Below are 23,060 nucleotides of genomic sequence, written 5' to 3'. Positions count from 1 at the left end.
CGGCAACCAGAACCGCCCAAAATGCAATGGGACAGGAAATGGGCTTTAAAAGCCCGTGATTGGACCAGAACCATTAGTAAAAGCCAATTGAGGGGGCAGGAGAATGCTAGGAATGTGATTGGAGTGACTAGGGGGTCCAGAGGCCAATCATTAGTGAATACGCCCCCCAGTATATAAGATAGCCCCGCCAAATTCCTAGCATTGTAATACAGAGTGGAAGCAGTTCTGTTACTTCTGCTCTCAAAGTGTCATTTAGCAATTATTAGTGTGAGGAAAGGGATATCTAGTGTAGTTAGGGTGCTATTTTCCACTTTAGTTAGATTCAAAAATCTAGTTTCTGTAGGGAAAGTGTTAAGTGCCAGGGTGACCGTGGTGTAGTGTAGGGTGAACTGACTCTGACTGCTATGGCAGGGTGACCAAACCCTTCCATGTCAGGGTGACCGCTATAGAGAAAAGATTGTTTCTCTTAGGTCACTTATAGAACAGGGATATGGCTTCTCGCCGGTCACCCTGCTTTTTGCTGCAGGCGTTTATAGGGCTTTTTTGAGGACATGTTTGGAGTCAGGCATGACATATGAACTTCTGTATAGGGGTATATATACACACACATGTATGTATATATACACCTACACATATATAGGTGTGAAAGTAGCAGAACACTATGCTTGCGCTAATGAAATAATTAACAGGCATAGGGCTCCGCTCCTATAACACCTATATATGTGTATGTGTATAATACATATAAGTGTGTGTGTATATATACCCCTATACAGAAGTTCAGATGTTTTACCTGCCTCCAAAGACCCCAAAAATGCCCAAAAAAACGCCTGCAATAACACACCTGGGCGGTTTTTTTTTGGCGCAGGCGTTTTTTTGGGCATTTTTTTGGGGTCTTTGGAGGCAGGCAAAACATCTGAACTTCTGTATAGGGGTATATATACACACACACTTATATGTATTATACACATACACATATATAGGTGTTATAGGAGCGGAGACATATGCCTGTTAATTATTTCATTAGCGCAAGTATAGTGTTCTGCTATTTTCACACCTATATGTGTGTAGGTGTATATATACATACATGTGTGTGTATATATACCCCTATACAGAAGTTCAGATGTCATGCCTGCCTCCAAAGACCCAAAAAAAATGCCCAAAAAAAAAGCCTGCAATAACACACCTGGGCGTTTTTTTTTTTGGCGCAGGCGTTTTTTTGGGCATTTTTTGGGGTCTTTGGAGGCAGGCAAAACATCTGAACTTCTGTATATGGGTATATATACACACACACTTATATGTATTTATACACACATATAGGTGTGATAGCAGAGAAGCCATATGGGTGTTAATTATTTCATTAGCGCAAGTATAGTGTTCTGCTACTTTCACACCTATATATGTGTGTGTGTGTGTGTGTGTATATATACATATAAGTGTGTGTGTATATATACCCCTACACAGAAGTTCTGATGTTATGCCTGCCTCCAATAACCCCCCAAAAATGCCCAAAAAAAATGCTTGCTACAAAACCGGCAAGGTGTGAAAATAGCGGAGCCATATCCCTGTTCTATATTAATTCTAATACAAATTACCTTTTTTTCTGGTTCTGGACATGCTACAGAGCTGAAACTTCACAGGTACACTTTTTAGACCCCCCAGACACTAAATCCAAAGAGATCTCATTTTTTTTTCAATAATTTTTTCAATAATTGGCTCTCTATCATAAATGACAATTTTTAAGAACTTTTTTTGTGTGATTAATAGTCCCTGGGGCATGACCCAGAACCCTAGGCACTTTTTAGGGGCATTTATTGGGTTTTAGGGCTTCAAAATTGTGTTTTTGATTCCAGAAGTTTGGGTCCCATTGATTTCAATGGGGTTCTGAAATCCGGGCCGAACTTTCGGAAGTTCGGGTGTTCTGGTCGAACCGAACTTTTGAAAAGTTCGATCATCCCTAGTTATTATTACTTATTGGGGTGATATATCCTGAATTGTGTTCTCCTGTATCCATTTGGTATTATAGTCCCATTTCGTGTCAGTTGTGCCTAGGGAGGGTTCGAGCCAATTCCAGGGGTTGGTAGGCAGGACGTAGACCCAATAATCTAATCAGCAGCTCCTGCGGGGGTGGTGCTACATACAAAAATCCAGATTTCTTTCCAATTCATTGAGGGATCCAAGATTCAGAGACAATTGAGACATCCAAAAAGCAGTCTAACTGAAGGGTGGTCAACAAAAACACTAACATGCCCATAACAACAAAATCAGAACTAGGGGCTGCCTAAAGGACCTTACACCCAAAGCTTGCATCAGATAAGGCATGAACACCTGGTAATACTTAGACAGTCAACTTGTGGGCTTAAGACCTGGTGGCAGCCTTCCAAATCTGAGAAACAGCTGCATAACCTGTTGCCGTCTGCACAACTCATATTTGCTGCAGCAAAAGGGCAGGCATATATGCGTCACTGAGCGGCCAATGTTTCTGTGCTGAGAGTTAGTTGGCTAACTAACACAGTACACTGAGGTATGGAAAAGGCCCCTAAGGTGGAGCCCAGTGCCCTAAGACACATTCCAGGTTGCCCCACAATTGTTCAGTCCAGCAGGGTCTAAGTATAGCCTGCAAAGCTAGTTGTAAGGATACGTAATCAGCATAGCTGTGTGGAGAGACCAGCTCAAGCAGTGTGTAGGGAAATGTTGACTGAAGAAAAAATTGTGAAAAAGATAAAAATGGCTAGTAAAAACGGCTAAATGTTTCTCAGCAGTAAAAAGACATCCATCCTCCTAGGATACTAGCATACAAACTAAGGCTTTCTGGGACTGGGAGGGGTTATACAGGGCTGGTCACTGATTTTTTTTCCAAGTCATCTTGTAGGCATGAGTATAACTCAAGATAATCAAGTAAATTGCTGACACTACAACCCGATTGCAGGTATAATATGGGCTAGAGCACTCTTAACTCACCGTGCCTGACAAGAGGTCTCCAGTCCGCACACAAAAGTCCTGCAAGGCAACAAGCTGAGTATTATAAAAATCAATCTTTATTCAATCCAAAGGAGTACATGCTTTCAAAAATGGACTATGAATAAGGCCCTGGTGGGCTGAAACATGTCAGTTGGCTCGATTTTGGAACACATGTACTCCTTTGGATTGAATAGAGATTTATTTTATTAATGCTCACCTTGTTGCCGATTTCAGCTTACCTTTGAGTATAATCCAGTTGTCTCTGAATACTATGTGCTTCAATGAATGAATAAGGAAAGAAAAGTTTTACCCGGCTTTAATTCATATCCATTCAGGTCAGAAGTTGCATTACATAAATGATGGTAAATCCAAAGGAGATTATATAGTCAATTGTAACAAATGCGGTCAGCTTTTTTTATCACATAGGTTCTATGCCAAATGGGTATACTGCTTTGCTAATCATCTAAAGGACTAACATCACTATCTTCCTGCAAACACTGACTTAAAGTGGAACTTCATTATCTCAGCATTGACTATTTTTAACCCTTATGCTGCTAGCATTAGTAAATAGATAGGAAGGTATAATATATTTACTTGTTTAACTTTTTTTTTGTTTACATTTGTTCAGGTACTTTCTGGGTTTCTGGGCTTAGGTAAACCATGTCATACATCCCAGGAGTCTACAGGAGTGAAGGAGGGGTTTCCTCAGCTACACCTCAACACTCTCCTGCCTGCATTCCTGAGCTAGGGGAAAATGGATTCCAGTAAATAATACATGAATCATCAGCCCTTACTCAAGATGGCCATGCCTAGAAATGCTAGAGTGTGTTTTTCAAAGTGAATTTCCAGCAAAAAAAGCATGGAGACATAATAGGATGAAGAAGTTTGCATTGAATATAAAAGATGAATTAAAAACATTTTTGGTTTTGGTGCAGTGCAGCTTCACTTTAAATATTCTTTGGAATAAGGGTTGCATAGCTGAGATCGAGTTTTTCAAAAAGGAACTAAGCAGAGTATTAGGTACATGGTCAGTGCTAAACCTAGGGTTTGGTGGTAGGTGGGCTCTGCCCTAAGGTACATCCAGCTGCAGGGTACAATGTGAATGTAGGAACTGTCAGGCACATTGGTTTTCTGCCTGATGGTTTCTGCACAGGGCTGGACTTGGAAGCCATGCGCACACATTCCAATTTCCACCTCCAGGTCGATGGTGGCACTGTCGGGTGGATGGATCTATTGCTCGACAGTATCTGCATAGTTCTGGTGGTAATGTCACTGCATGGGTTGCTTTTTTTTGGTATGTAGTGTACCTTTAAGCGTCTTTTACTCAATAGCTAGGGTAACGTGAATTTATAAATGTTCCCTCCCACACAAGACCAGGCACCTTGGTTGGGGGTGGAATGCTGGTGGCTCTCAAGGTTATTTTTTGGCAATAGAAACTAGTTTTGTTTATCCTAATGGCATTTTCTTTATCTACTTACTGGCATGACATCCTCCAAAGCTTGCGCTTCTTCCCGAGAGGTAGAGGATGATGATGAGGAAGTTGAATGTGACAGAGATCCTATGGTGAGAGAAGATAGATTTATCACAAGTTAACAGTTGGGTGTGAATAAACAGATAAGCTAAGCCCAGTTTGAGTTCTGTATGGATGCCCTCTGGTCCTTGGATTGCACCTCTTAAGACACTACTCATATTCACATCTGCTGCCAGGTAGATCTAATAGGTAGGTAATGTTCCAGCGAACCTCCTTATGGTAAGGCACTTCTGATCTGTTTTCAATAAAAAATCCCTTAAATATATTCCCATATTTCCCATGTTTCCCTTTAGCCTGTTTGAACTGCATTTTCTGTGTACCTTCTGGCAGGACTAAAGCCTCTTGTCCCTCAGTTTGTGCTATGCTACCTTCCTGAACCCAGATCACAAAACCGGACTGGGGGTAGATAATGATTTCATAGAAATAATAATCAAAATAAATGGATTGTGTTTGCGTATTAAGATATATGTCACCTCTTTGTTTTAGGCATCTCTGGTGTGCAAAATTTCAGCAGCTATCAGCAACCATCTGAAGTGTAGGGCAGCCTGGTGCAGAATATTAGATGAGTACTTTTGCACATCTAATTGGAGAGTACCTTTGAACACAATTTTCTCAAACTTGTTTCACTAATTATTGTTTAACACCTAGATGTCATCTCTTGTGTGTCTATTTTACCCTGATAGCATGGTGCCACCAAGGACCAGTGTAAATATATTAATCACTTTAAGACCAGAAGGATTTGCCCCCTTAATGACCAGGCCCTATTTTGCGATTCAGCACTGTGTTGCTTTAACGGACAATTGCGGTCGTGCTACGCTGCACCCAAATAAAAATTGATGTCCTTTTTTTCCCACAAATAGAACTTCCTTTTGGTGGTATTTGATCACCTGTGCAATTTTTTTTCTGCTACATATTTTTGGTAAAAAAAAATGGCAATAAGCATATTTGTTTGGTTTGCGCAAAAGTTATCACGTCTACTAACTACGGGAAAGATTTATGTCATTTTTATTGTTTTTTTTTATTTTTTACTAGTAATGGCGGCAATCTGCGATTTTTTGTGGGACTGCGACATTGCGGCGTACAGATCGGACCCCTGACTGATATTTTCAACACTTTTGGGGGGACCAGTGACATTACTACAGTAATCAGTGCTAAAAATATGCACTGTTACTGTAATAATGACACTGGCAGGGAAGGGGTTAACATTATGTCTGATCAAGGGGTTAAATGTGAGCCTAGGGGAGTGATTCTAACTGTGGGGGGAGGGGGCTTCTGAAATTACCATAGAGACATGTGATCCTATATAGAACGATCACAGGGGCTCTATGATCATTGCAGGGAGAAGAATGGTCAGCTGTGTATACAACAGCTGACTGTTCTTCTCTCTCAGCGGGTAAAGATTGCAGGTGTCAGGCGGCAATCGGAGCCGCATGACACACGCATTGAATTCCCCGCTGATGAGCGGGGGCGGGCGCGTGCTCATTCCCTAGCTTTCTGAGAGCGAGTGACACATAGTGATACCTACGTCACTTTGCCCAGGAGCGGCTGCCTGCCCCAGTATATTTGCGGTGGGCGGTCGTAAAGTGGTTAACATTGTGAATATAATAAAGCCAAATTAACTGAGGTTCTTTTGACTATTTTTTTTACTTTTGCTTGACTTCATAACCAACCTTCTACGAGTTCCTCCATGGCAGCTTGCACACTCCTCTCAAATGTTACAGCATCCGCCGGACTCTGAAAGGTCAGCCCAAACTTGTTCTCCTCGACTTTCCAATGATGGAAGATGGGGTTGGCTTTATTGTACACTAGGCCCTTCTTCAGGACACACTCGAGGATAGTCTGGAAAACAAGAAACATGGACAAAACTCATTGCCCCCTCACTTTTCTACAATTATTCTCTAGACCAGGGGTATCCAAACTTTCTGAACAAAGGGCCAGTTTGCTGTCCTTTATACTTTAGGGTTCCGGACTGTGGACTGTGGGAGTAAAAAAATGCCCCTGCATCAATGTGGTAGTAGACAATGTTACAGGCTTGGTGGCAGGGCCGGATTAAGAGCATCATGGGCTTGGTGCTGAGGATTTTGAAGGGCCTTAAGGGCCGTGCCTTGGCATGCACCCAGAGGAGGAAGGGTGCAGCCATGCATGCCTAATTCAACATGGGATGCTGTCTCTGAAGCCCATAAACACATCCATGCATCGGCAACTGTCCCTCCTTGTCCGGCCTTCGTGCTGTGTGGGGAGGTTCTGAGGGAGCTGCCTGGGGAAGCGAGCATAGAAGCCAGACTTCTGTATTTACAAGTGACAGAAGAGCGGTAACAGTGAATATGGCCAACCCGGGGCCTATATTAAGGTAGGGGCCTGGAGCTGCAGCTCCAATAGCCCCTATGTTAATCTGGCCCTGCTTGGTGGTAACACATTACATTGCATAGCATAGCACCTGTGGTGAACAGGAGGAGGAATAGTGCCCCATCATTGGTATTAGTGGGAGGAATAGTGCTCCATTGTTGGTGTCAGTGTGTCAGGGAAATGTGCGTAGGAGAACTGGCAATGTTGCCAGTAATACTAATGGGTGCATCCGGCTCATCTCTGTACGCCATGGCGCAGGAACGGCGAACTCGTGTATGCAACTGTACGAATTGGTCAACGCGTGTACGCAAAGCGTGACAGATGCGGCCACTTGTTGGCCTATAAAAGACAGTGGCAGAATCCAATTAATTTCTGGATTGTTGTCAGCTCCCCTGTGTTTCTGTGCTCCTGTATTCTTCCCTGGACTTCCTGTTGTGACCCGGCTTGCTCCTGACTCTGTTTGATCTCCTTCTGGTATTGACCCTCTGGCTTGCTTCACCTGCTGGCTCCTGTTTGATAACCTGTGTATGACCCCAGCTTGCCTCAAGGACTCCTCTGCACCACCTATCAGTCTTCCTGTGCATGACCCCGGCTTCCATTATGGACTTTGCTATTGCCTCCTGCCCTATTCTCAGACTGACCACCTGTGTTTGACCCCCAGCCTGGACTTACCTCTGCCTCCAGTCGTGCACAAGGTTGCCACGTTCCTCTGCAGTTCTCAAAAGACGTTTGCCTTGCTGTGTGTCCTATCTCCTTCAGCACCCTCAAGGCGTCCACCGGTTCTCCTGTACCCTGCTGGTAACCTGTGCTACTTTGGGCGCTACACCTCCTGTACCACCTTCAGGGGTGTGCCGCACTTAGCCGCAAGGGGAGCCCTCTCGGCATATCAGCCTTGGACCAAGTATGTGACACAGTGGGAGACATAGGGGTTGATTTAAAAAAACTAGAGAGTTCAAAATATATTACAGTTGTGCATGGTAGCCAATCAGCTTCGTACTTCAGCTGTTCAATTAAGTGTTGACAAAAAAAACCTGGAAGCTGATTGGTTTCTATGCAGAGCTGCATCAGATTCTGCACTCTTAAGTTTTAGTAAATCAGCCCCATAATTGTCTCAGATCAGTGGGAGGACTAGTGCCCCAAGGGCGTTTCGTCAAAGAAGATGACATCAAGAGGCTGGTAGGGACCAGTAAACCAGGTGCTATGGGGGCACCACCTGTGTGCATGTGCTCCTATGCTCCTATGCCAGGCTCTGTGCATCCATACACACACACACACAGTGGCAGAAAGCCACGCCACTACTCCCTCATTTACAGAAATTTGACTGATAGCAGCAGGAGCTTATGACTGCTCTCAGTGTCTTCTGCAAAACCAGGAAGTGAGAGAAGCAGTGCTGTATCCAGAACAGCATTTTAACAGTGACAGGAATCAAGTATATGTTTAGAAATGGGGGTAGGGGAGGGGTAGGAAAGATAGTGGGGTTTTTTTTTTTACCCTATTGCAAAGAATGTATTAAGGTAAAAAAAAAAAAAAAAAAAGGCTTTGGAACCATTTTTTTTTTTTATTTTTTTTTTATTAAGAATTTTGAGAAAGATATACAAACAAAATAAAAATAAAAGAATAGAAAAGTATAAAAGCCACCAGACTGGCACCAAAAGCCAGTCATGCAAGACCAGAAAATCACAACAAAAACCCACCCTCCCCAGCCTCGCTCTGTGCAATACCCTCCCATCATTCCAGGAAAAGTAACGTACCCTATATGGGAAGATAATTGTTTGTGGCCAACATACCAGGGTGGAAACCTACAAGGCCCATAATAAGACACATGCCAGCAATGTCAAACATCACGGAATGAATAGAGACAAGAACGCAATGAGTATCCCAGTCCCAGGAATATAGATAACCTCACATTCAAGGCAAAGATTCAGATGGATGTTAACGTTCAACCTGATCATCCTACAGTAACAATGGGGGCTTACCTATTAGTATCAACCATAGATGTCCAGATACCCCAAGCATGTTTCATCAGGGATAACCCTGATTCAAATACCTGACCTTATAGAATGATAAAGCAGAGTTCACCAGTCCTTTCCAGAACTGCAGAATTGGGGTATGGTTTTTTTTTCCAATGAAGTACGAGCATTGCATAAAAATACCCTCAAGCAGGATTCCATGTGCCACAGTGATGGCCAGTCCCTCCACAAGCCCAAAAGGCAGTCCAGGATGGACCAAGGGACAGGAAGAGTCGTAACCTCCAAGATGAATGGCACCCATCCAAAATTGTTGAACTAAAGGACAATGCCAGAAGATATGTGAAAAGTCAGGTACAACTCCAACATTTTGCAGGAAGATCCCTGATAGATACCAATTAAGCAACCATAAAGTAAATACAGTAAACGTTAGAACCACTTTAAATCAGCTGTTGGAGTTGTTTACAAAACTGTGAGTTAAATATCACCTAAAGGCTTAAAGCGTAACACCACTTTTGTTGAGAAAAAAACATTCCCTTTGGGTTGATCTATGTAAATTACAAGGATTTTAACAAACTTTGTTGCAGATTCCTACCTTTTGTTATTCTGAAGAAATCATTGTTTGTTCCTCTGTGCTAAGAGGGTCAAATGGGAGTGGTTTCATAATTATCTATCAGCTGTGGCAGCTGCAAGGCTCTAATGAGGAAAGCTGCTGGGCCTGCATCCCTTTAAATGTGTTCCTATTGGGAGTATCTTTTTAAAAATGACATTTTTGTTGCAGGGGATGCCAGAAATCTGATTTGTATCTTATCCTTTAAGTTGCATAAGTAACATGTTTAACAGCCATACATTGTATATAATGAGTATACGTACAGCCTGGTCTCGCAGCCTTTCCCCTCGGATAAGGTAGTCTCGTTGGTGAGAGGTGTCTGGTCGCCGAACCTTGCAGATCATTACATGGCTGAGACCTCCTCCTCCCATTGGCACCCAGCCCCCACTAGAGTCGTCTCTGGACATCACCACTGCTCGAACTCTCACGATGTAACTACAACAGCAAAGAAAAAAGACAAAAATGAATAGAGGGGCAGTTCTATCATCAAAATATTTATTAGACTTTATTATTGGAGAAGAGTTAGACAAGAGTAAAGATGCAGCTATTTTTTAGTTTTGGATAATGCATACATTGGTTAACCCTTTTGCTACCTGAATCGTTTTTTGCGTTTTCTTCACCCATGTTTAAGAAATAATTTTCGGCCTGAAGATTACTTAAAACACCCAAAACAACATATATTTTCTGAAAGCAGCAACCCTGGAGAGTAAAATTGTGGTGCATAATGGCCCTAGAATTATTAATCTCACTTTTGGTACAGCGATGTGTAACATGTATGGCAATCGACAGTTTTGTATGTAGGTGTTCCTGACCTGTGCATTTTACGCATGCATTCAGTGCTGGGAAGTTAGCAAAAATGTTTTCTTTGACTGGCTTTTAAATTCTTGGTTGTAGCCTTGTGCCAGGGTTGTGTGGAATCAATCAGGCCGATCTGACAGTCGACTTGTCAAATTTACACACATTGTAGTCACCAAAGCAAGTGTCCCCATCCCAATCCTCCCCACCAACTTAAAGTTTTCTCTTCTATACTTGTGACAACTGTAAAATTTTGGATTTGCCATTACTGTCCAAGTGGCGGCCGGTCTATAGGGGGTGCAGGGGCGCCGCCCCCCCCCCCCCCAATCTGTGGGCAAAGAAAAAAAATGAAAAAAAAATACAATTTTCAGCCCACTAGGGGCGCCGGACCAACTGGTGTCTATGGGGGGGTGGGGTTTTGCACCCCACGTGAGGCAGGCAGAGGCGCCGATTGGCAGCCTTCTGGGGGTCATCGGGGCGCAGAGCAATGCGCCCCGACACTCCCCACTTTAGGGATGTCACCTTCCACCAGTCATAACCTGCCTGCATTGCAGAGAGAAGCACAGTTCTTACTGGATCTAAAATAAGGTATGTAATTTAAACTAAAAAGGTTTTTTTTTTTAAAAAAAAAAATGCCTTAATTGATCATGAGGGAAAGGAAGTAGCAGAGAAGGTAAAATATATGCAAATTCCACACCAGCTTTAGCAGATGTCCCATGTCAGTCTCCCAAACCCCAGCTGGGTAAACACACAGGGAGTATACACTTGGGGTTCTATGCATAAAAAAAAAAAATTTGCTTCATAAATGTATCAGCATTCAAACATAAGTCACAAATATTACCCATCATGTTTGCAATATGTGTAAAATATCAGTTTCTTTTCCTTGCCTTTCACAGGGCGAATGTAACATCCCTAACATTCAATGCTCTTTGTAATACATTTTTATTGAAATTTTCTTTTTTAATCATAGGTATAGAATATGTCTTATATATCATCCCTGGGGTGTCAGTATGTATGCGAAATACAAAAAATACAAAATATATAAAAAGGTCCCACAAGAGCATTGTATAACAGGATACATTCTATAACATAGCAGACAAATGATAAAGAGTCCCAACAAAGGACAACACCAAGGTTCCAAGCTATCTGAAGACTAACGTTTGCACAGAGACCAAAGTATTCTCTCCGAAAATGAGGTAAAGAGCGGTTACCAGTGTTACTATATTATTCGCAGTCTATTGACCATTAAATCAAGAAATGACGGCCCAATGGGCACTTTTTGAGCATATTACGTGTACACCAAAATGAAGAGAGAAAGAGAAAACAGAAGGGAAACAAGAAAGAAGAATTGGGACAGGAAACCCGACCAGAACTCTGCCCCACCCAACCCCTTCCACTCACTGACCGGTGCTTAAGAAGAGGTGGCTGGTAAGTAGCAAAGCCCCAAATCCCAAACTCTCTCAAATTTGGATTGTTTGTCCTGCTTCATACTGACCAATTTTTGGCTGAACATGATGTAGCACCCTCCTAGGTAGGTGCTAGAGAGAAAGTATAGTTTTCAATCCTTTCTGCTTACCAGAGGGACTGCAGGTAAATCTCTATTGTTCTCTGCCTACCAGAGAGCAGGAACTGTTAGTGATGTCTGCTAATTGTGCTCAGGTGCAACTCGTTCTGTCTGCAGAGTGTTTCAAACTGGTCCAATAGGGAGGCATGTTGGTCAGTAGGAGGAAACCCTGACAAATGAGTACACAGGTGTTTGATACACCCCTGGTGGTTTGGCAGAGGAAAGTGCCTCGTTGCATGCTGGGATACTGTATAAATGCCAGGCGCACATGTGCTCGGGGTCTTTCGGCTGGATAGCGGAATCCCGGAGGGAGGGGGGCGGTTGCCTCCTCCTCTGTAGAGGTGCCATGCGGCCTCAGGTGGTCAAACTGAGAGCCTAAGGAGTGCTAGAGAGGAACTGAACCCAGAGGTCCTGTGAAGCCTGAGAGGGGAGACACTGGAGGATCTAATTCTGCAGTATAGTGATGAACTGAACAAGTCACACCAACACAGGGTGGTACTGTGGGTGCGAAATAAAATAAAAAATAAAGTGCCACATCCTAATAATTATAATGTGTAAGGAGCTACAGGTTGGGAACATGGACTTTGAAGGCACGATTATTAAAAAAGTACAAATTTTATTCAAAACCATTAAAAATTAAAACATACATGTATACATGATAGAAAATATATAGTCAAAAAACACTACATATTTAATTGGCTTATCCCACTCCAGTATCAGGCTGATGAAGCAATAAACCTGATAGTGTTAGAATATACAGTAGATTAAGCTCAACATTTTTCCCGATAATATGCTTCTTCAGGAGCATATTTTCTTTTGTAATCTTTCATTTAGGTTCTAGAAAAAGAATCACAAGCAATACACTATAAAGAAAACAATCATCTATTTTACATATATGGAAAAACCCTTTCACAGTAGAAACTCAAAGTGCATAAAAAGATGATTTTCATATTATCTAGGATCCCAAAGACCAGGAGCAGCATCCATGAGGCAGATGTGGGGACACACCCAGTAGCCAAACAGATATATCAAGTATAGAGCAGTGACCCCCTAAAACACTGATAGTAAAAACGGGGGACAAAAAAGGGGGGAATCACCCTAAAAAGTGAAGGGATTGTATTGAGGACGAGTGCCGCCACCTTTTAGACAGAGCTGTAATAGTACAATTAGTAGTGTTACCAACCCATCGGGTCCTGGCATATCTTTATAAGGGACCAGTAGCACTGCAGTATAGTGAGTACAGGTCTGTGTCAAGGGGGCCTGACCTGAGGGGGGCCACCCTTGCAGCTAGAAGAGTCAGTGGACGGGGGTCAGAAAAGGGGATGCTAGTGAGTGTTCAGAAGAGAATATAGTTCACCAAGTCTAGTGCTGGAGAGAAAGAGCAAGGAGACTTACCCCTTTTCATACACGTGGCAGTATCAATTAAAAAGCGCAAACAACCTGATGAGGTCAAGTGAGAGTTGTCCTTATCCATTGTGAATAGTTGCAGTTAGAGTATCCCACTATTCCCTTCTCCCATCCAAGTTCCAAAATAAACACTAAAAACCAATACCCCTGGACGGTTTATTGAGTGACGAGCCATTGGGAGTGAGGAGGGATGTGTGAACTGGACCCTAAGTGACTGTGTGCTGGTAATCAGAGGAGGCCCAACAAGTCATCATACAGCAAGCCCTATGGGGACAGTGCTACAATAATCCAGAATCTTCCAGGCAGTCGCAATAGATATTTTAGCTGTAAAAAAAAAAATCAATGTTTGTGTATGGTTAGAAATGTTATCTATAGGTTCACTTAACTGAGCTACTTGTGCCTTTCTTAATATATTAATCATAGTTACTAAGAATATTAGTGTGTGCACCTCGCCCAGAAGCGCCTGACCTTGGGACAGGTCCACCACCACATTGAGCACTTCTAGCCACAACCTCTAAAGCACCTAGAGGAAGCTTCAGGGCACATATTAGCTGGGACCAGGTACCATCAAGACATGACCTTATAATTAGTCTCTATTAACTGAACGTTTAAAATGCCTTAAGGCTGGGTTCACACTAGTGCGAATTGGATGCAGGTTTCCGAAACAGGAAAATGTGCCTGGTCTCAATGGAGTCAGTTCATACATCTCCAGGGGGGGCCGCGGAGCAGATTGCACAGGGGTCCTGTGCATCTTTGGCTCCATTTCAGATCTGAATTCAGGCAAAAATTTGGGTCTGATTCGTCTCTAAAATGAAGAACAGGGATGCCCCGGACCCCTGCTGTGAGCCGCGTTCGAACTAAGTGTGAACCTAGCGTTATTGATTCTGGAAGTCCAAGTATTCCAGTCCTCCTCTGTGATCTCTGTCTCCAGATATCTTTCCCAAGCCAGTCTATATGAATGTGATCAAGAGGGGCATAAGATGACCTGACAACTCCACATCAAAAAGTCTAGGGAGGGGGGCATGGCGACCGCGACCGAGAATGGCCGCGTTCTAGGAGCTCTCCGCCGGGCCTCGAACGAATCCACAGCCATCCGCCCTGTTGGAGCCCCCATCTCGCCGCACACCACTATCTTTAACCTGCTGGGCACCCCGGGAGATGCCCAAACCAAAAATTGGTCAGCACGCTCCGAATACCTTCAAAGACTTCTTTAAGTCTGCAGGCCACGGCGCCTTTCAAGATGGTGGTGGCCGGGAATCGCACCCCGTCAGTCTAACGCCTTCACCCTGGGCCCCATCTCCGGCACAGTCACTGCCTCCACAACCTGGATCACATCCAGGTAGCAGCGATTCATCAGGCAAGGACTCTACCTCTCCCAGGAGCCCAGTAAAATCGCAGCCACACATCACTTCACCTGTGAGGCCTACACAACTATCAGGCATGGAGGTGAGTGCCCCAGGTGCTGCTTCATCTGCAGACAGGCCCCAGCAACAAGACCCATTTCTCTCCTTCCCCACTCAGGGATAGCCTGTGTCTGATACCACACTTAAGGAGATGTTAATGTCCCTCAAAGCCTCCTTACAGACTGACATTTTAGCATCTGTACAGCAGTGCAAGCCACATATTCAGCAAGTGGGGGAGAGGGTTGATAAAGTTGAATACCTAATGGCTACCCATGCATCCTCTGTGAATGCCCTTGCTAATACACAGGCCACACACACTGATGAAATTGCATGGCTGAAAGACAAGGTGGCTGATTTGGAAGACAGATCAAAAAGGAACAATATAAAAATAAGAGGTATTCCTGAAAATATCGCACCTTCTCAACTCCTACAATACACTCAGGAACTGTTCTCTGCTCTACTTCCAGATCTGTCCCCCCTGGAGCTGTCTATAGATAGGATACATAGACCCCCCCAAACCTGCTTTCATTTCATCTGACGCTCCGAGGGATGTAGTGTTGAGAATGCATTTTTTTCAATCTAAGGACAAGATCATGTTAGCATTCCTGCATGCCCCACTGGTTCCAGAACGCTATGCTACATTAAAACTGCTCCCTGACTTCTCCCGCCACACCCTCCAACGGAGAAAGAACCTAAAGCTTTATGGAACCATAATGTTCCCCATAAATGGAGGCTGCCCGCTACCTTATTGGTTACTCACAATGGCACCCCACATGTTGTGAATACTTTGGAGGAAGGCCTCTCGCTCCTGTACCAATGGGGCATTATCCCCAACTCCATGCCGCCTTCCCAACAGGCCCAACAGCCGGCCCAACTTTCCCAGGACTATCTACGCACTACCAAGGTTCCACAGGCTCTAAACCTAATGCTCCTCCTTGAGCTCGAGGCCCGGAGAGGACCTCTAACTTATGGTCCCCCCACCGTTTGCTATCACAGTGCATCTGTGCTCGCCTCGCAAGCGAGGCCCTTATTTTTTTTTTTTTTTTGTTTGTTAGTTTTGTCTTGTTTCATACCTTCTTTTGGCACACGATGCCTTAGCAGTCAGACTTTGCTTTTCAGACCTGCACCAATGTCGATGAGACCCTTCAACTTTTTCGGACCACCTTCCACGCTAAGAATCTCTACCGGACTTTGACCATTCTGTACTCTAGACCTGCCACGTCCCAGCGAGACTCCCTCCTACAGCCATGCCGCTTAAATGTATCTCTCTGAATGTAAAGGGGCTCAACCCCCCCTCCAAATGCTTCTCCCTCTGGAAGGAAGCCAGAACTGCCAATGCGGACGTGGTTTGCGCCCAGGAGACCCACTTTTCACGTACTGTGACACCGAGATGCTCTCACAAGGTCTACCCTCATGTCTTTCTCGCCAGCGCCGCAGAAAAGAAGAAGAGGGGAGTGTTACTTGCCATCAGGAACTCTGCCAATTTACCTTTAAGAGCTCCCTCCTAGATGATGATGGTCGTTACATCATTCTAACAGGAGACCTGAACAACTCCCCGTACACTATAGTCTCCTTGTACGCCCCGAACTCTCATCAGATCCGCCTCCTGAAGAGACTTCTAAAGACTGTTCAGAAGGTTAAGTATGGGCAAGTATTGATATGTGGGGACTTCAACATGACTACCAATCTGGAGTTAGACATCAAATCAAGGGCTTGCACAGCCCATCACTCTTTAAGAACCCGGTCCCATGCAGAGAGCCTGTATGATGTCTGGAGGTGCCACCACACGATGGAGAGGGGCTACACCTTCTTTTCCTCCAGACATCGTATGTAATCCTGCATTGATATGTTCCTGCTGGACCAGAGGCTTCTCCAACAGTCATCCTCCTCCTCTATACAGGATATTACGTGGTCTGACCACGCAGTTATTTCCCTGACGGTAGAGGAGAAGGACAATGCTGTGCAGTCTAGAATATGGAGGTGCAACGTAAAAGTACTGCAAGAGAGGAGCACCTCTGCTATTCTCAGCCACCATATCAAATCATTTTTTGACCTGAACCAGGGCTCCGTGGGGGATGCGTGCACTCTCTGGAATGCTCATAAGGCATTCATCAGGGGCGTCTGCATCCAACAGACTGCCAGACTCAATAGAATGTTTAACAACAAACTTACCTCCTTATTGACTGACATTCAAGACCTACAAACCCCCAACAAAAGGGCCCCTCCACTTCCCAATCTCTCACCAAGCTCAGGGAATCCCTGAGAAACCTCCTCATTAATAGGTATGACAACCATATCCGCCGCCTAAGTAGCCCATTATGGGGGAGCCAACAGAACAGGGAAATACCTGGCATCCAAATTGAAGGCAGTGCAAGCCAGATCTTGGATCTCACATCTCATCCGTACTCCAGACAGGGCCACTCAGCAGAAGTGGCCCAAATCATTAAAAATAAAAAGCTAGCATTTTGCAATTATAAAAAAACCCAGAGCAATGAAGATAAAGAAATCTACAAGATTAGGCAGAAAGAGGCCTAGCAAGTTATAAGAACTTCTAAAGCGCAGGCAGAAGAAAAACTAGCTCAGTCTATGAAAAAGGGGGATAAGACATTCTTCAGATATATAAATGAAAAAAGGAAATTAAAACAAGGAATAACTAAATTAAAAACAAAGGACGGAAGGTATGTAGAAGAGAATAAAAGGCTAGCCGACTGCCTTAATGAATACTTCTGTTCAGTTTTTACAGAAGAAAAAGAAGGAAAAGGACCTCCACTTGAAAGGATGACTAATGAATCGTTTGATGCATGTGTCTTTACAGAGGAAGACGTTCTAAGATTGCTGTCTAAAGTGAAGACAAATAAGTCACAGGGTCCTGATGAGATACACCCAAAATTATTAAAAGAGCTTAGTGGTGAGCTGACAAAACCATTAACATATTTATTTAACCAATCATTAGTAACAGGAGTCGTCCCGGAAGATTGGAAATTGGCAAATGTCGTGCCCATTCACAAGAAAGGTAGTAGGGAGGAATCGAGCAACTATAGACCAGTGAGTCTGACATCAATAGTAGGCAAATTCATGGAAACCCTCTTAAAGGATAGCATTGTGGAACATCTTAAATCCCATGGATTGCAAGATGAAAAACAACATGGGTTTACTTCAGGGAGATCATGTCAAACAAATCTTATAGATTTTTTGGACTGGGTGACTTAAATAATAGACGGTGGAGGTTCAGTAGACATTGCATATCTAGATTTTAGTAAGGCTTTTGACACTGTCCCACATAGAAGACTTATCAATAAACTGCAGTCATTGAGCATGGACTCCCATATTGTTGAGTGGATTAGGCAGTGGCTGAGTGACAGACAACAGAGGGTTGTAGTCAATGGAGAACATTCAGAACAAGGTCATGTTGACAGTGGGGTACCTCAGGGATCTGTACTGGGACCAATTTTGTTTAATATCTTCATAAGTGATATTGCAAAAGGCCTCGATGGTAAGGTTTGTCTTTTTGCTGATGACACAAAGATATGTAACAGGGTTGATGTTTCTGGAGGGAAACGCCAAATGGAAAAGGATTTAGGAAAACTAGAAGAATGGTCAGAACTCTGACTGAAATTTAATGTGGATAAGTGCAAGATAATGCACCTGGGGCGTAAAAACCCAAGGGCAGAATATAGAATATTTGACACAGTCCTGACCTCAGTATCTGAGGAAAGGGATTTAGGAGTAATTATTTCAGAAGACTTAAAGGTAGGAAGACAATGTAATAGAGCAGCACAAAATGCCAGCAGAATGCTTGGATGTATAGGGAGAGGTATAAGCAGTAGAAAGAGAGAAGTGCTTATGCCGCTGTACAGAACACTGGTGAGACCTCACTTGGAGTATTGTGCGCAGTACTGGAGGCCATATCTCCAGAAGGATATAGATACTCTAGAGAGAGTTCAGAGAAGAGCTACTAAACTAGTACATGGATTGCAGGAAAAAAATTCCCAGGAAAGGTTAAAGGACCTTAACATGTATAGCTTGGAAGAAAGAAGAGACAGAGGGGATATGATAGAAACTTTTAAATACATAAAGGGAATCAACTCGGTAAAGGAGGAGAGCATATTTAAAAGAAGAAAAACTACCACAAGAGGACACAGTTTTAAATTAGAGGGGCAAAGGTTTAAAAGTAATATGAGGAAGTATTACTTTACTGAGAGAGTAGTGGATGCATGGAATAACCTTCCTGCAGAAGTGGTAGCTGCAAATACAGTGAAGGAGTTTAAGCATGCATGGGATAGGCATAAGGCTATCCTTCATATAAGATAGGGCCAGGGACTATTCATAGGATTCAGATATATTGGGCAGACTAGATGGGCCAAATGGTTCTTATCTGCCGACACATTCTATGTTTCTATCACTAACCCTAAAGACATAGTGGATGAATTTGCAGCGTATTTTGAGACCCTTTATAACTTGAAGAATAACCCCTACACGCCACAACCCTCCCTAGAGGCCATACAGACATTCCTTTCCTCGCTGAACCTTCCCTCCTTGACCACCCCACAAATGGAAGCTTTAAAAGCCCTTCTTACTGAACATGAAATTTAGCAGAACGATTAAATCCCTACCCAACAATAAATCTCGCAGCCCGGACGGACTGCCGAACGAATATTACAACATTTTTGACCCTCTTTTAACTAAGTTTCTAATGGACGTTTACACTAAAGCTATAGAGGACGCTTCTTTCCTCTCAGACATGCTGTCCACCCAAATAGTCACTCTACCTAAGCCAGGCAAAGACCCTATCACCCCGGTGAAATTCCGCCCCATATCTTTATTAAAAAATTTACGCAAAACTGTTAGCTACTCCCCTCATGAAATTTCTCTCATCCCTGATAGGAAAAGATCAGACTGGGCTTATCTCGGGTCGTCAAACATCTGATGCAACCAGGAGGGTGATCAACTTGATATACCATGCAAACCACAAGCGAACGCCTTGTCTGCTGTTGGTTTTAGACGCAGAGAAGGCGTTTGACAGGGTTAATAGGTTATATATGAAATTAGCGCTGCAAGAATTCGGCATAGATGGTAACATTCTTAACGCCATTCTGGCTTTATACTCATGCCCTACAGCCAGAGTTAACGCCTCTGGCATTCTATCCAGACCCTTTTGTAATTACCAATGGCACCCGCCAGGGATGCCCGTTATCTCCAACCATCTTTAACCTTTCCATCGAACCCCTGGCAGAAGCAGTGCGAGCGAACCCAGGGATATCAAACTTTGTCATACGCGACACACAACATAAACTTAATTTGTTCGCCGATTACATAATTTTGTCTCTCACAAATCCTGCAGCTCCTCCACTTTGTGTCCCTATCGTACTACAAATTTAATGCCTCGAAATCCCTCTACTTAATTTAGGCACGGACAGACTAACAAAAGCCTCACTCCAAAAGCGTTTCCCATTTTCATGGCAAGATGAGGGAATTCCCTATTTGGGGATTACCCTCTCCTCTTCGATATCGTCCATGGTCCACACTAACTACAAACGCATCCAAACAAAACTAGACAAAGATCTCTTTAATCTAACCCGCCATGAAATTTCGTGGTTCAGTAAAATAGCGGCCTTAAAAATGTTTATTATTCCCCAAATATTATATTTTTTCAAGTCCTTGCCTATTCCCATTCCAGCCGCCCACATTTCAACTTTATCTAGGTCGATACATTCATATGTCTGGAATGGGAAAAGAGCAAGATGCGCTCACCACACCCTTTCCCTCCACAATTCTCTAGGAGGAGCTGGTCTACCGGACCTTCCCAATTACTATTGGGCAGCGATGATGGAACAGACTAGGCACTGGTTTTCTGACAGCAACGTACCCAGATAGGTGGACCTGGAAGCTTCTCTAATTCCAGGGGGGAACCTGCCCTTGCTTCTTTTGACCATTGGACACCTTTGGCTTTGAAACACATGCCCCCCACTATTCAGGCGTCAATCCTGGCATGGAGAACATTCTCAAAACGAAGAACGCCAGACGACACCCCTCTATCGGCATAGACATATTCCACCACCTCATCCCTAACTTAAATACGCACATCCTCCACTCCTTCAGTATCTCGCACCTACATGATCTAATGACAAACTATTGTGTCGACTCGTTGGTGGCACTAACGAGTAGACACAACCTCACTCTCATGGCCCGGTTTTCCTGCCTACGTATCTTACATTTCCTTAAATCACATGCCATACCGCCTTTTAAGGTGCACCGAGAACTAAAAAACAATACTTCCTTCTACCTCCTGAAAAAAGGCCACATCTCCCGCCTGTAGCGTCTTCTTTACACCGATATAACAGCTAACAAATTCATCCCCATGCTGAAATGGGAATCTGACTTGGGCCAGACCTTTGACCTTCACGATTGGAAGAAGGCTTTGTGGACAGTTATTGTGAGTTCCCGCTGCTCCGGTCACAGGGAACTCATGAAAAAATCGTGAATTGCTGGTACTATACCCCCTATAGATTAGCCAAGATGTCGCCCTCCTACTCTCCAAGTTGCTGGAGAGGATGTGAAAAAGTAGGTACCTTACTTCACTCACTTTGGTCATGCCCGAATCTAGGAGGCCTTTGGAGCCAGGTATTCGCACTTATCTCCTCGTGCACGGGGATTATAACTAAACCTGGGCCTTCTGTAGCCATCTTACATTTGGGCATAGACAGGTTTTCCCCATGGTACAGAATGGTGGTTTCACATATACTCCTAGCCACCTGCCAACTCCTACTGCGGAGCTGGAAAGCCACTTGTACTCCGACCGTGTCTGAAGTGATCCCCCTGGTGAATGAGAACTACTCCTATGAGTGGTTATTGGCACTAGCCAATTTGTCTATTTCCAAATGTGATAAAGAGTGGTCGATTTGGTCGCATGCCTGACATATTGACTATTGATACTTGACCAATGATGCTCTCCCTTGAGGGGGGAGTGGAGAGGGGAGGGGTGGCAGAGGGACAACTGCTGGGGGGGAGTATAACCATCAGACACAGTGAGTTCCCCATGGGTGTGTCCGGGGTATGAGCCCCTCCACTTCATCTGACACCACAATCCTGAATGCCTATTCCTTAATTGCGGGCTTCTCCCAACTCTTCTCTGTTCCCGAATAGCCTGTAGGTCTGCATGTTATATTTATTTTTCACTTGTACTAATTTATCCACAATTTGCACTCGTGCATCCTTGTGCTTCTTCGCTGACTGCTATGCTGTTATAATTTGTATTTCTGTTTATTTCTGATTATTTCTTGTTTGTTCCACCTGTTATACCATGGTTCTTGTACATTGAACTGTTTTCTTTTTGATTGCTTGTATTGTTGAAAATCCAATAAAAAGCATTTAACCACTTGCCGTCGCTGCACTGCCTATTTACGTCGGCAGTGTGGCTCTCCCAGGCAAAATCACGTGAATAGGCGTCATCTGCCTGGGAGGCCACTGCCTGGGAGGCCACTGTAATGTAAACACAGTCGTCCGTCCTTCTTCCTGACATGATCACAGAGACCATGCGATACTAATCGCATGTCTCTATGATCATTTCAAAAGCCCAACCCCCCCCCCCCCCCCCCACAGTTAGAATCACTCCCCTAGGCTTACATTTAACCCCTTGATCACCAATAGTATTAACCCCTTCCCTGCCAATGGCATTATTACATTAAAAGTGCATATTTTTAGCACTGATTACTGTAGTAATGTCACTGGTACCCCCAAAAGTATCAAAAATGTCAGTTAGAGGTCCAATCTCTCTGCTGCAATGTCGCAGTCCCGCAAAAAATCGCAGATCGCCGCCATTACTAGTAAAAAAAGAAAAAACAATAAAAATTACATAAATCTTTCCCCGTAGTTAGTAAACGCAATAACTTTTGCGAAAAACCAATCAAAATAAGCTTATTGCGATTTTTTTTTATCACAAATATGTAGCAGAAAACAAATTGGCCTAAAATGTTAAAAAATTTTGATTTTTAAATAATTTTTTTGGGAATGTTATGTAGCAGAATGTGAAAAATATCGCTCTTTTTTTGTTTATAGCGCAAAAAATAAAAATCGTACAGGTGATCAAATACCACCAAAAGAAAGCTCTAATTGTGGTAAAAAAAGGACGTCAATTTTGTTTGGGTACAGCTTCGCACGACCGCGCAATTGTCCGTTAAAATAACACAGTGCCGAATCGCAAAATAGGGCCTGTCATTAAGCAGCAAAATCTTCCGGTCTTAAAGTAGTTAAAAAAAAAAAAAAAGGCTATTAGGGAGAGGTCTACAAGCTTGTGCTTCCAGTCAGTTCCAGTGCGGTTGATAAGAACAGTAGTACACTTGGTATAATTGGGTAAGTTGGACTGCCCTATAATATTTGCGAAAATCCGAAACTCCTAGACCACCAGAGCTCTTAAGGGTATATTGGATATGACGTGTGAATCTACACCCCCTGGGACCACAGATAAATTTCAGTACTCGGG

The 23,060-nt window shown here is 43.6% G+C and overlaps 1 protein-coding gene across 1 annotated transcript in view; it reads right to left on the bottom strand.

The window, feature by feature from the left end:
* Positions 1–23,060, bottom strand: part of SPRED3 (sprouty related EVH1 domain containing 3) — a 110,959-nt gene that overhangs the window by 5,453 nt on the left and 82,446 nt on the right. The window contains exons 2-4 of the mRNA XM_082263990.1: positions 9,676–9,847; positions 6,160–6,328; positions 4,437–4,516 (exon numbers count right to left, since the gene is read on the bottom strand). Of these exons, the coding sequence (XP_082120116.1) occupies positions 4,437–4,516; positions 6,160–6,328; positions 9,676–9,847 (421 nt within the window). The remainder of the gene's footprint in view (positions 1–4,436; positions 4,517–6,159; positions 6,329–9,675; positions 9,848–23,060) is intronic.

Source organism: Pelophylax lessonae (genome assembly GCF_965119305.1).
Source record: "Pelophylax lessonae genome assembly, chromosome: 7".
Taxonomy (NCBI): domain Eukaryota; kingdom Metazoa; phylum Chordata; class Amphibia; order Anura; family Ranidae; genus Pelophylax; species Pelophylax lessonae.
This window is presented reverse-complemented; position numbering and strand designations above follow the sequence as displayed.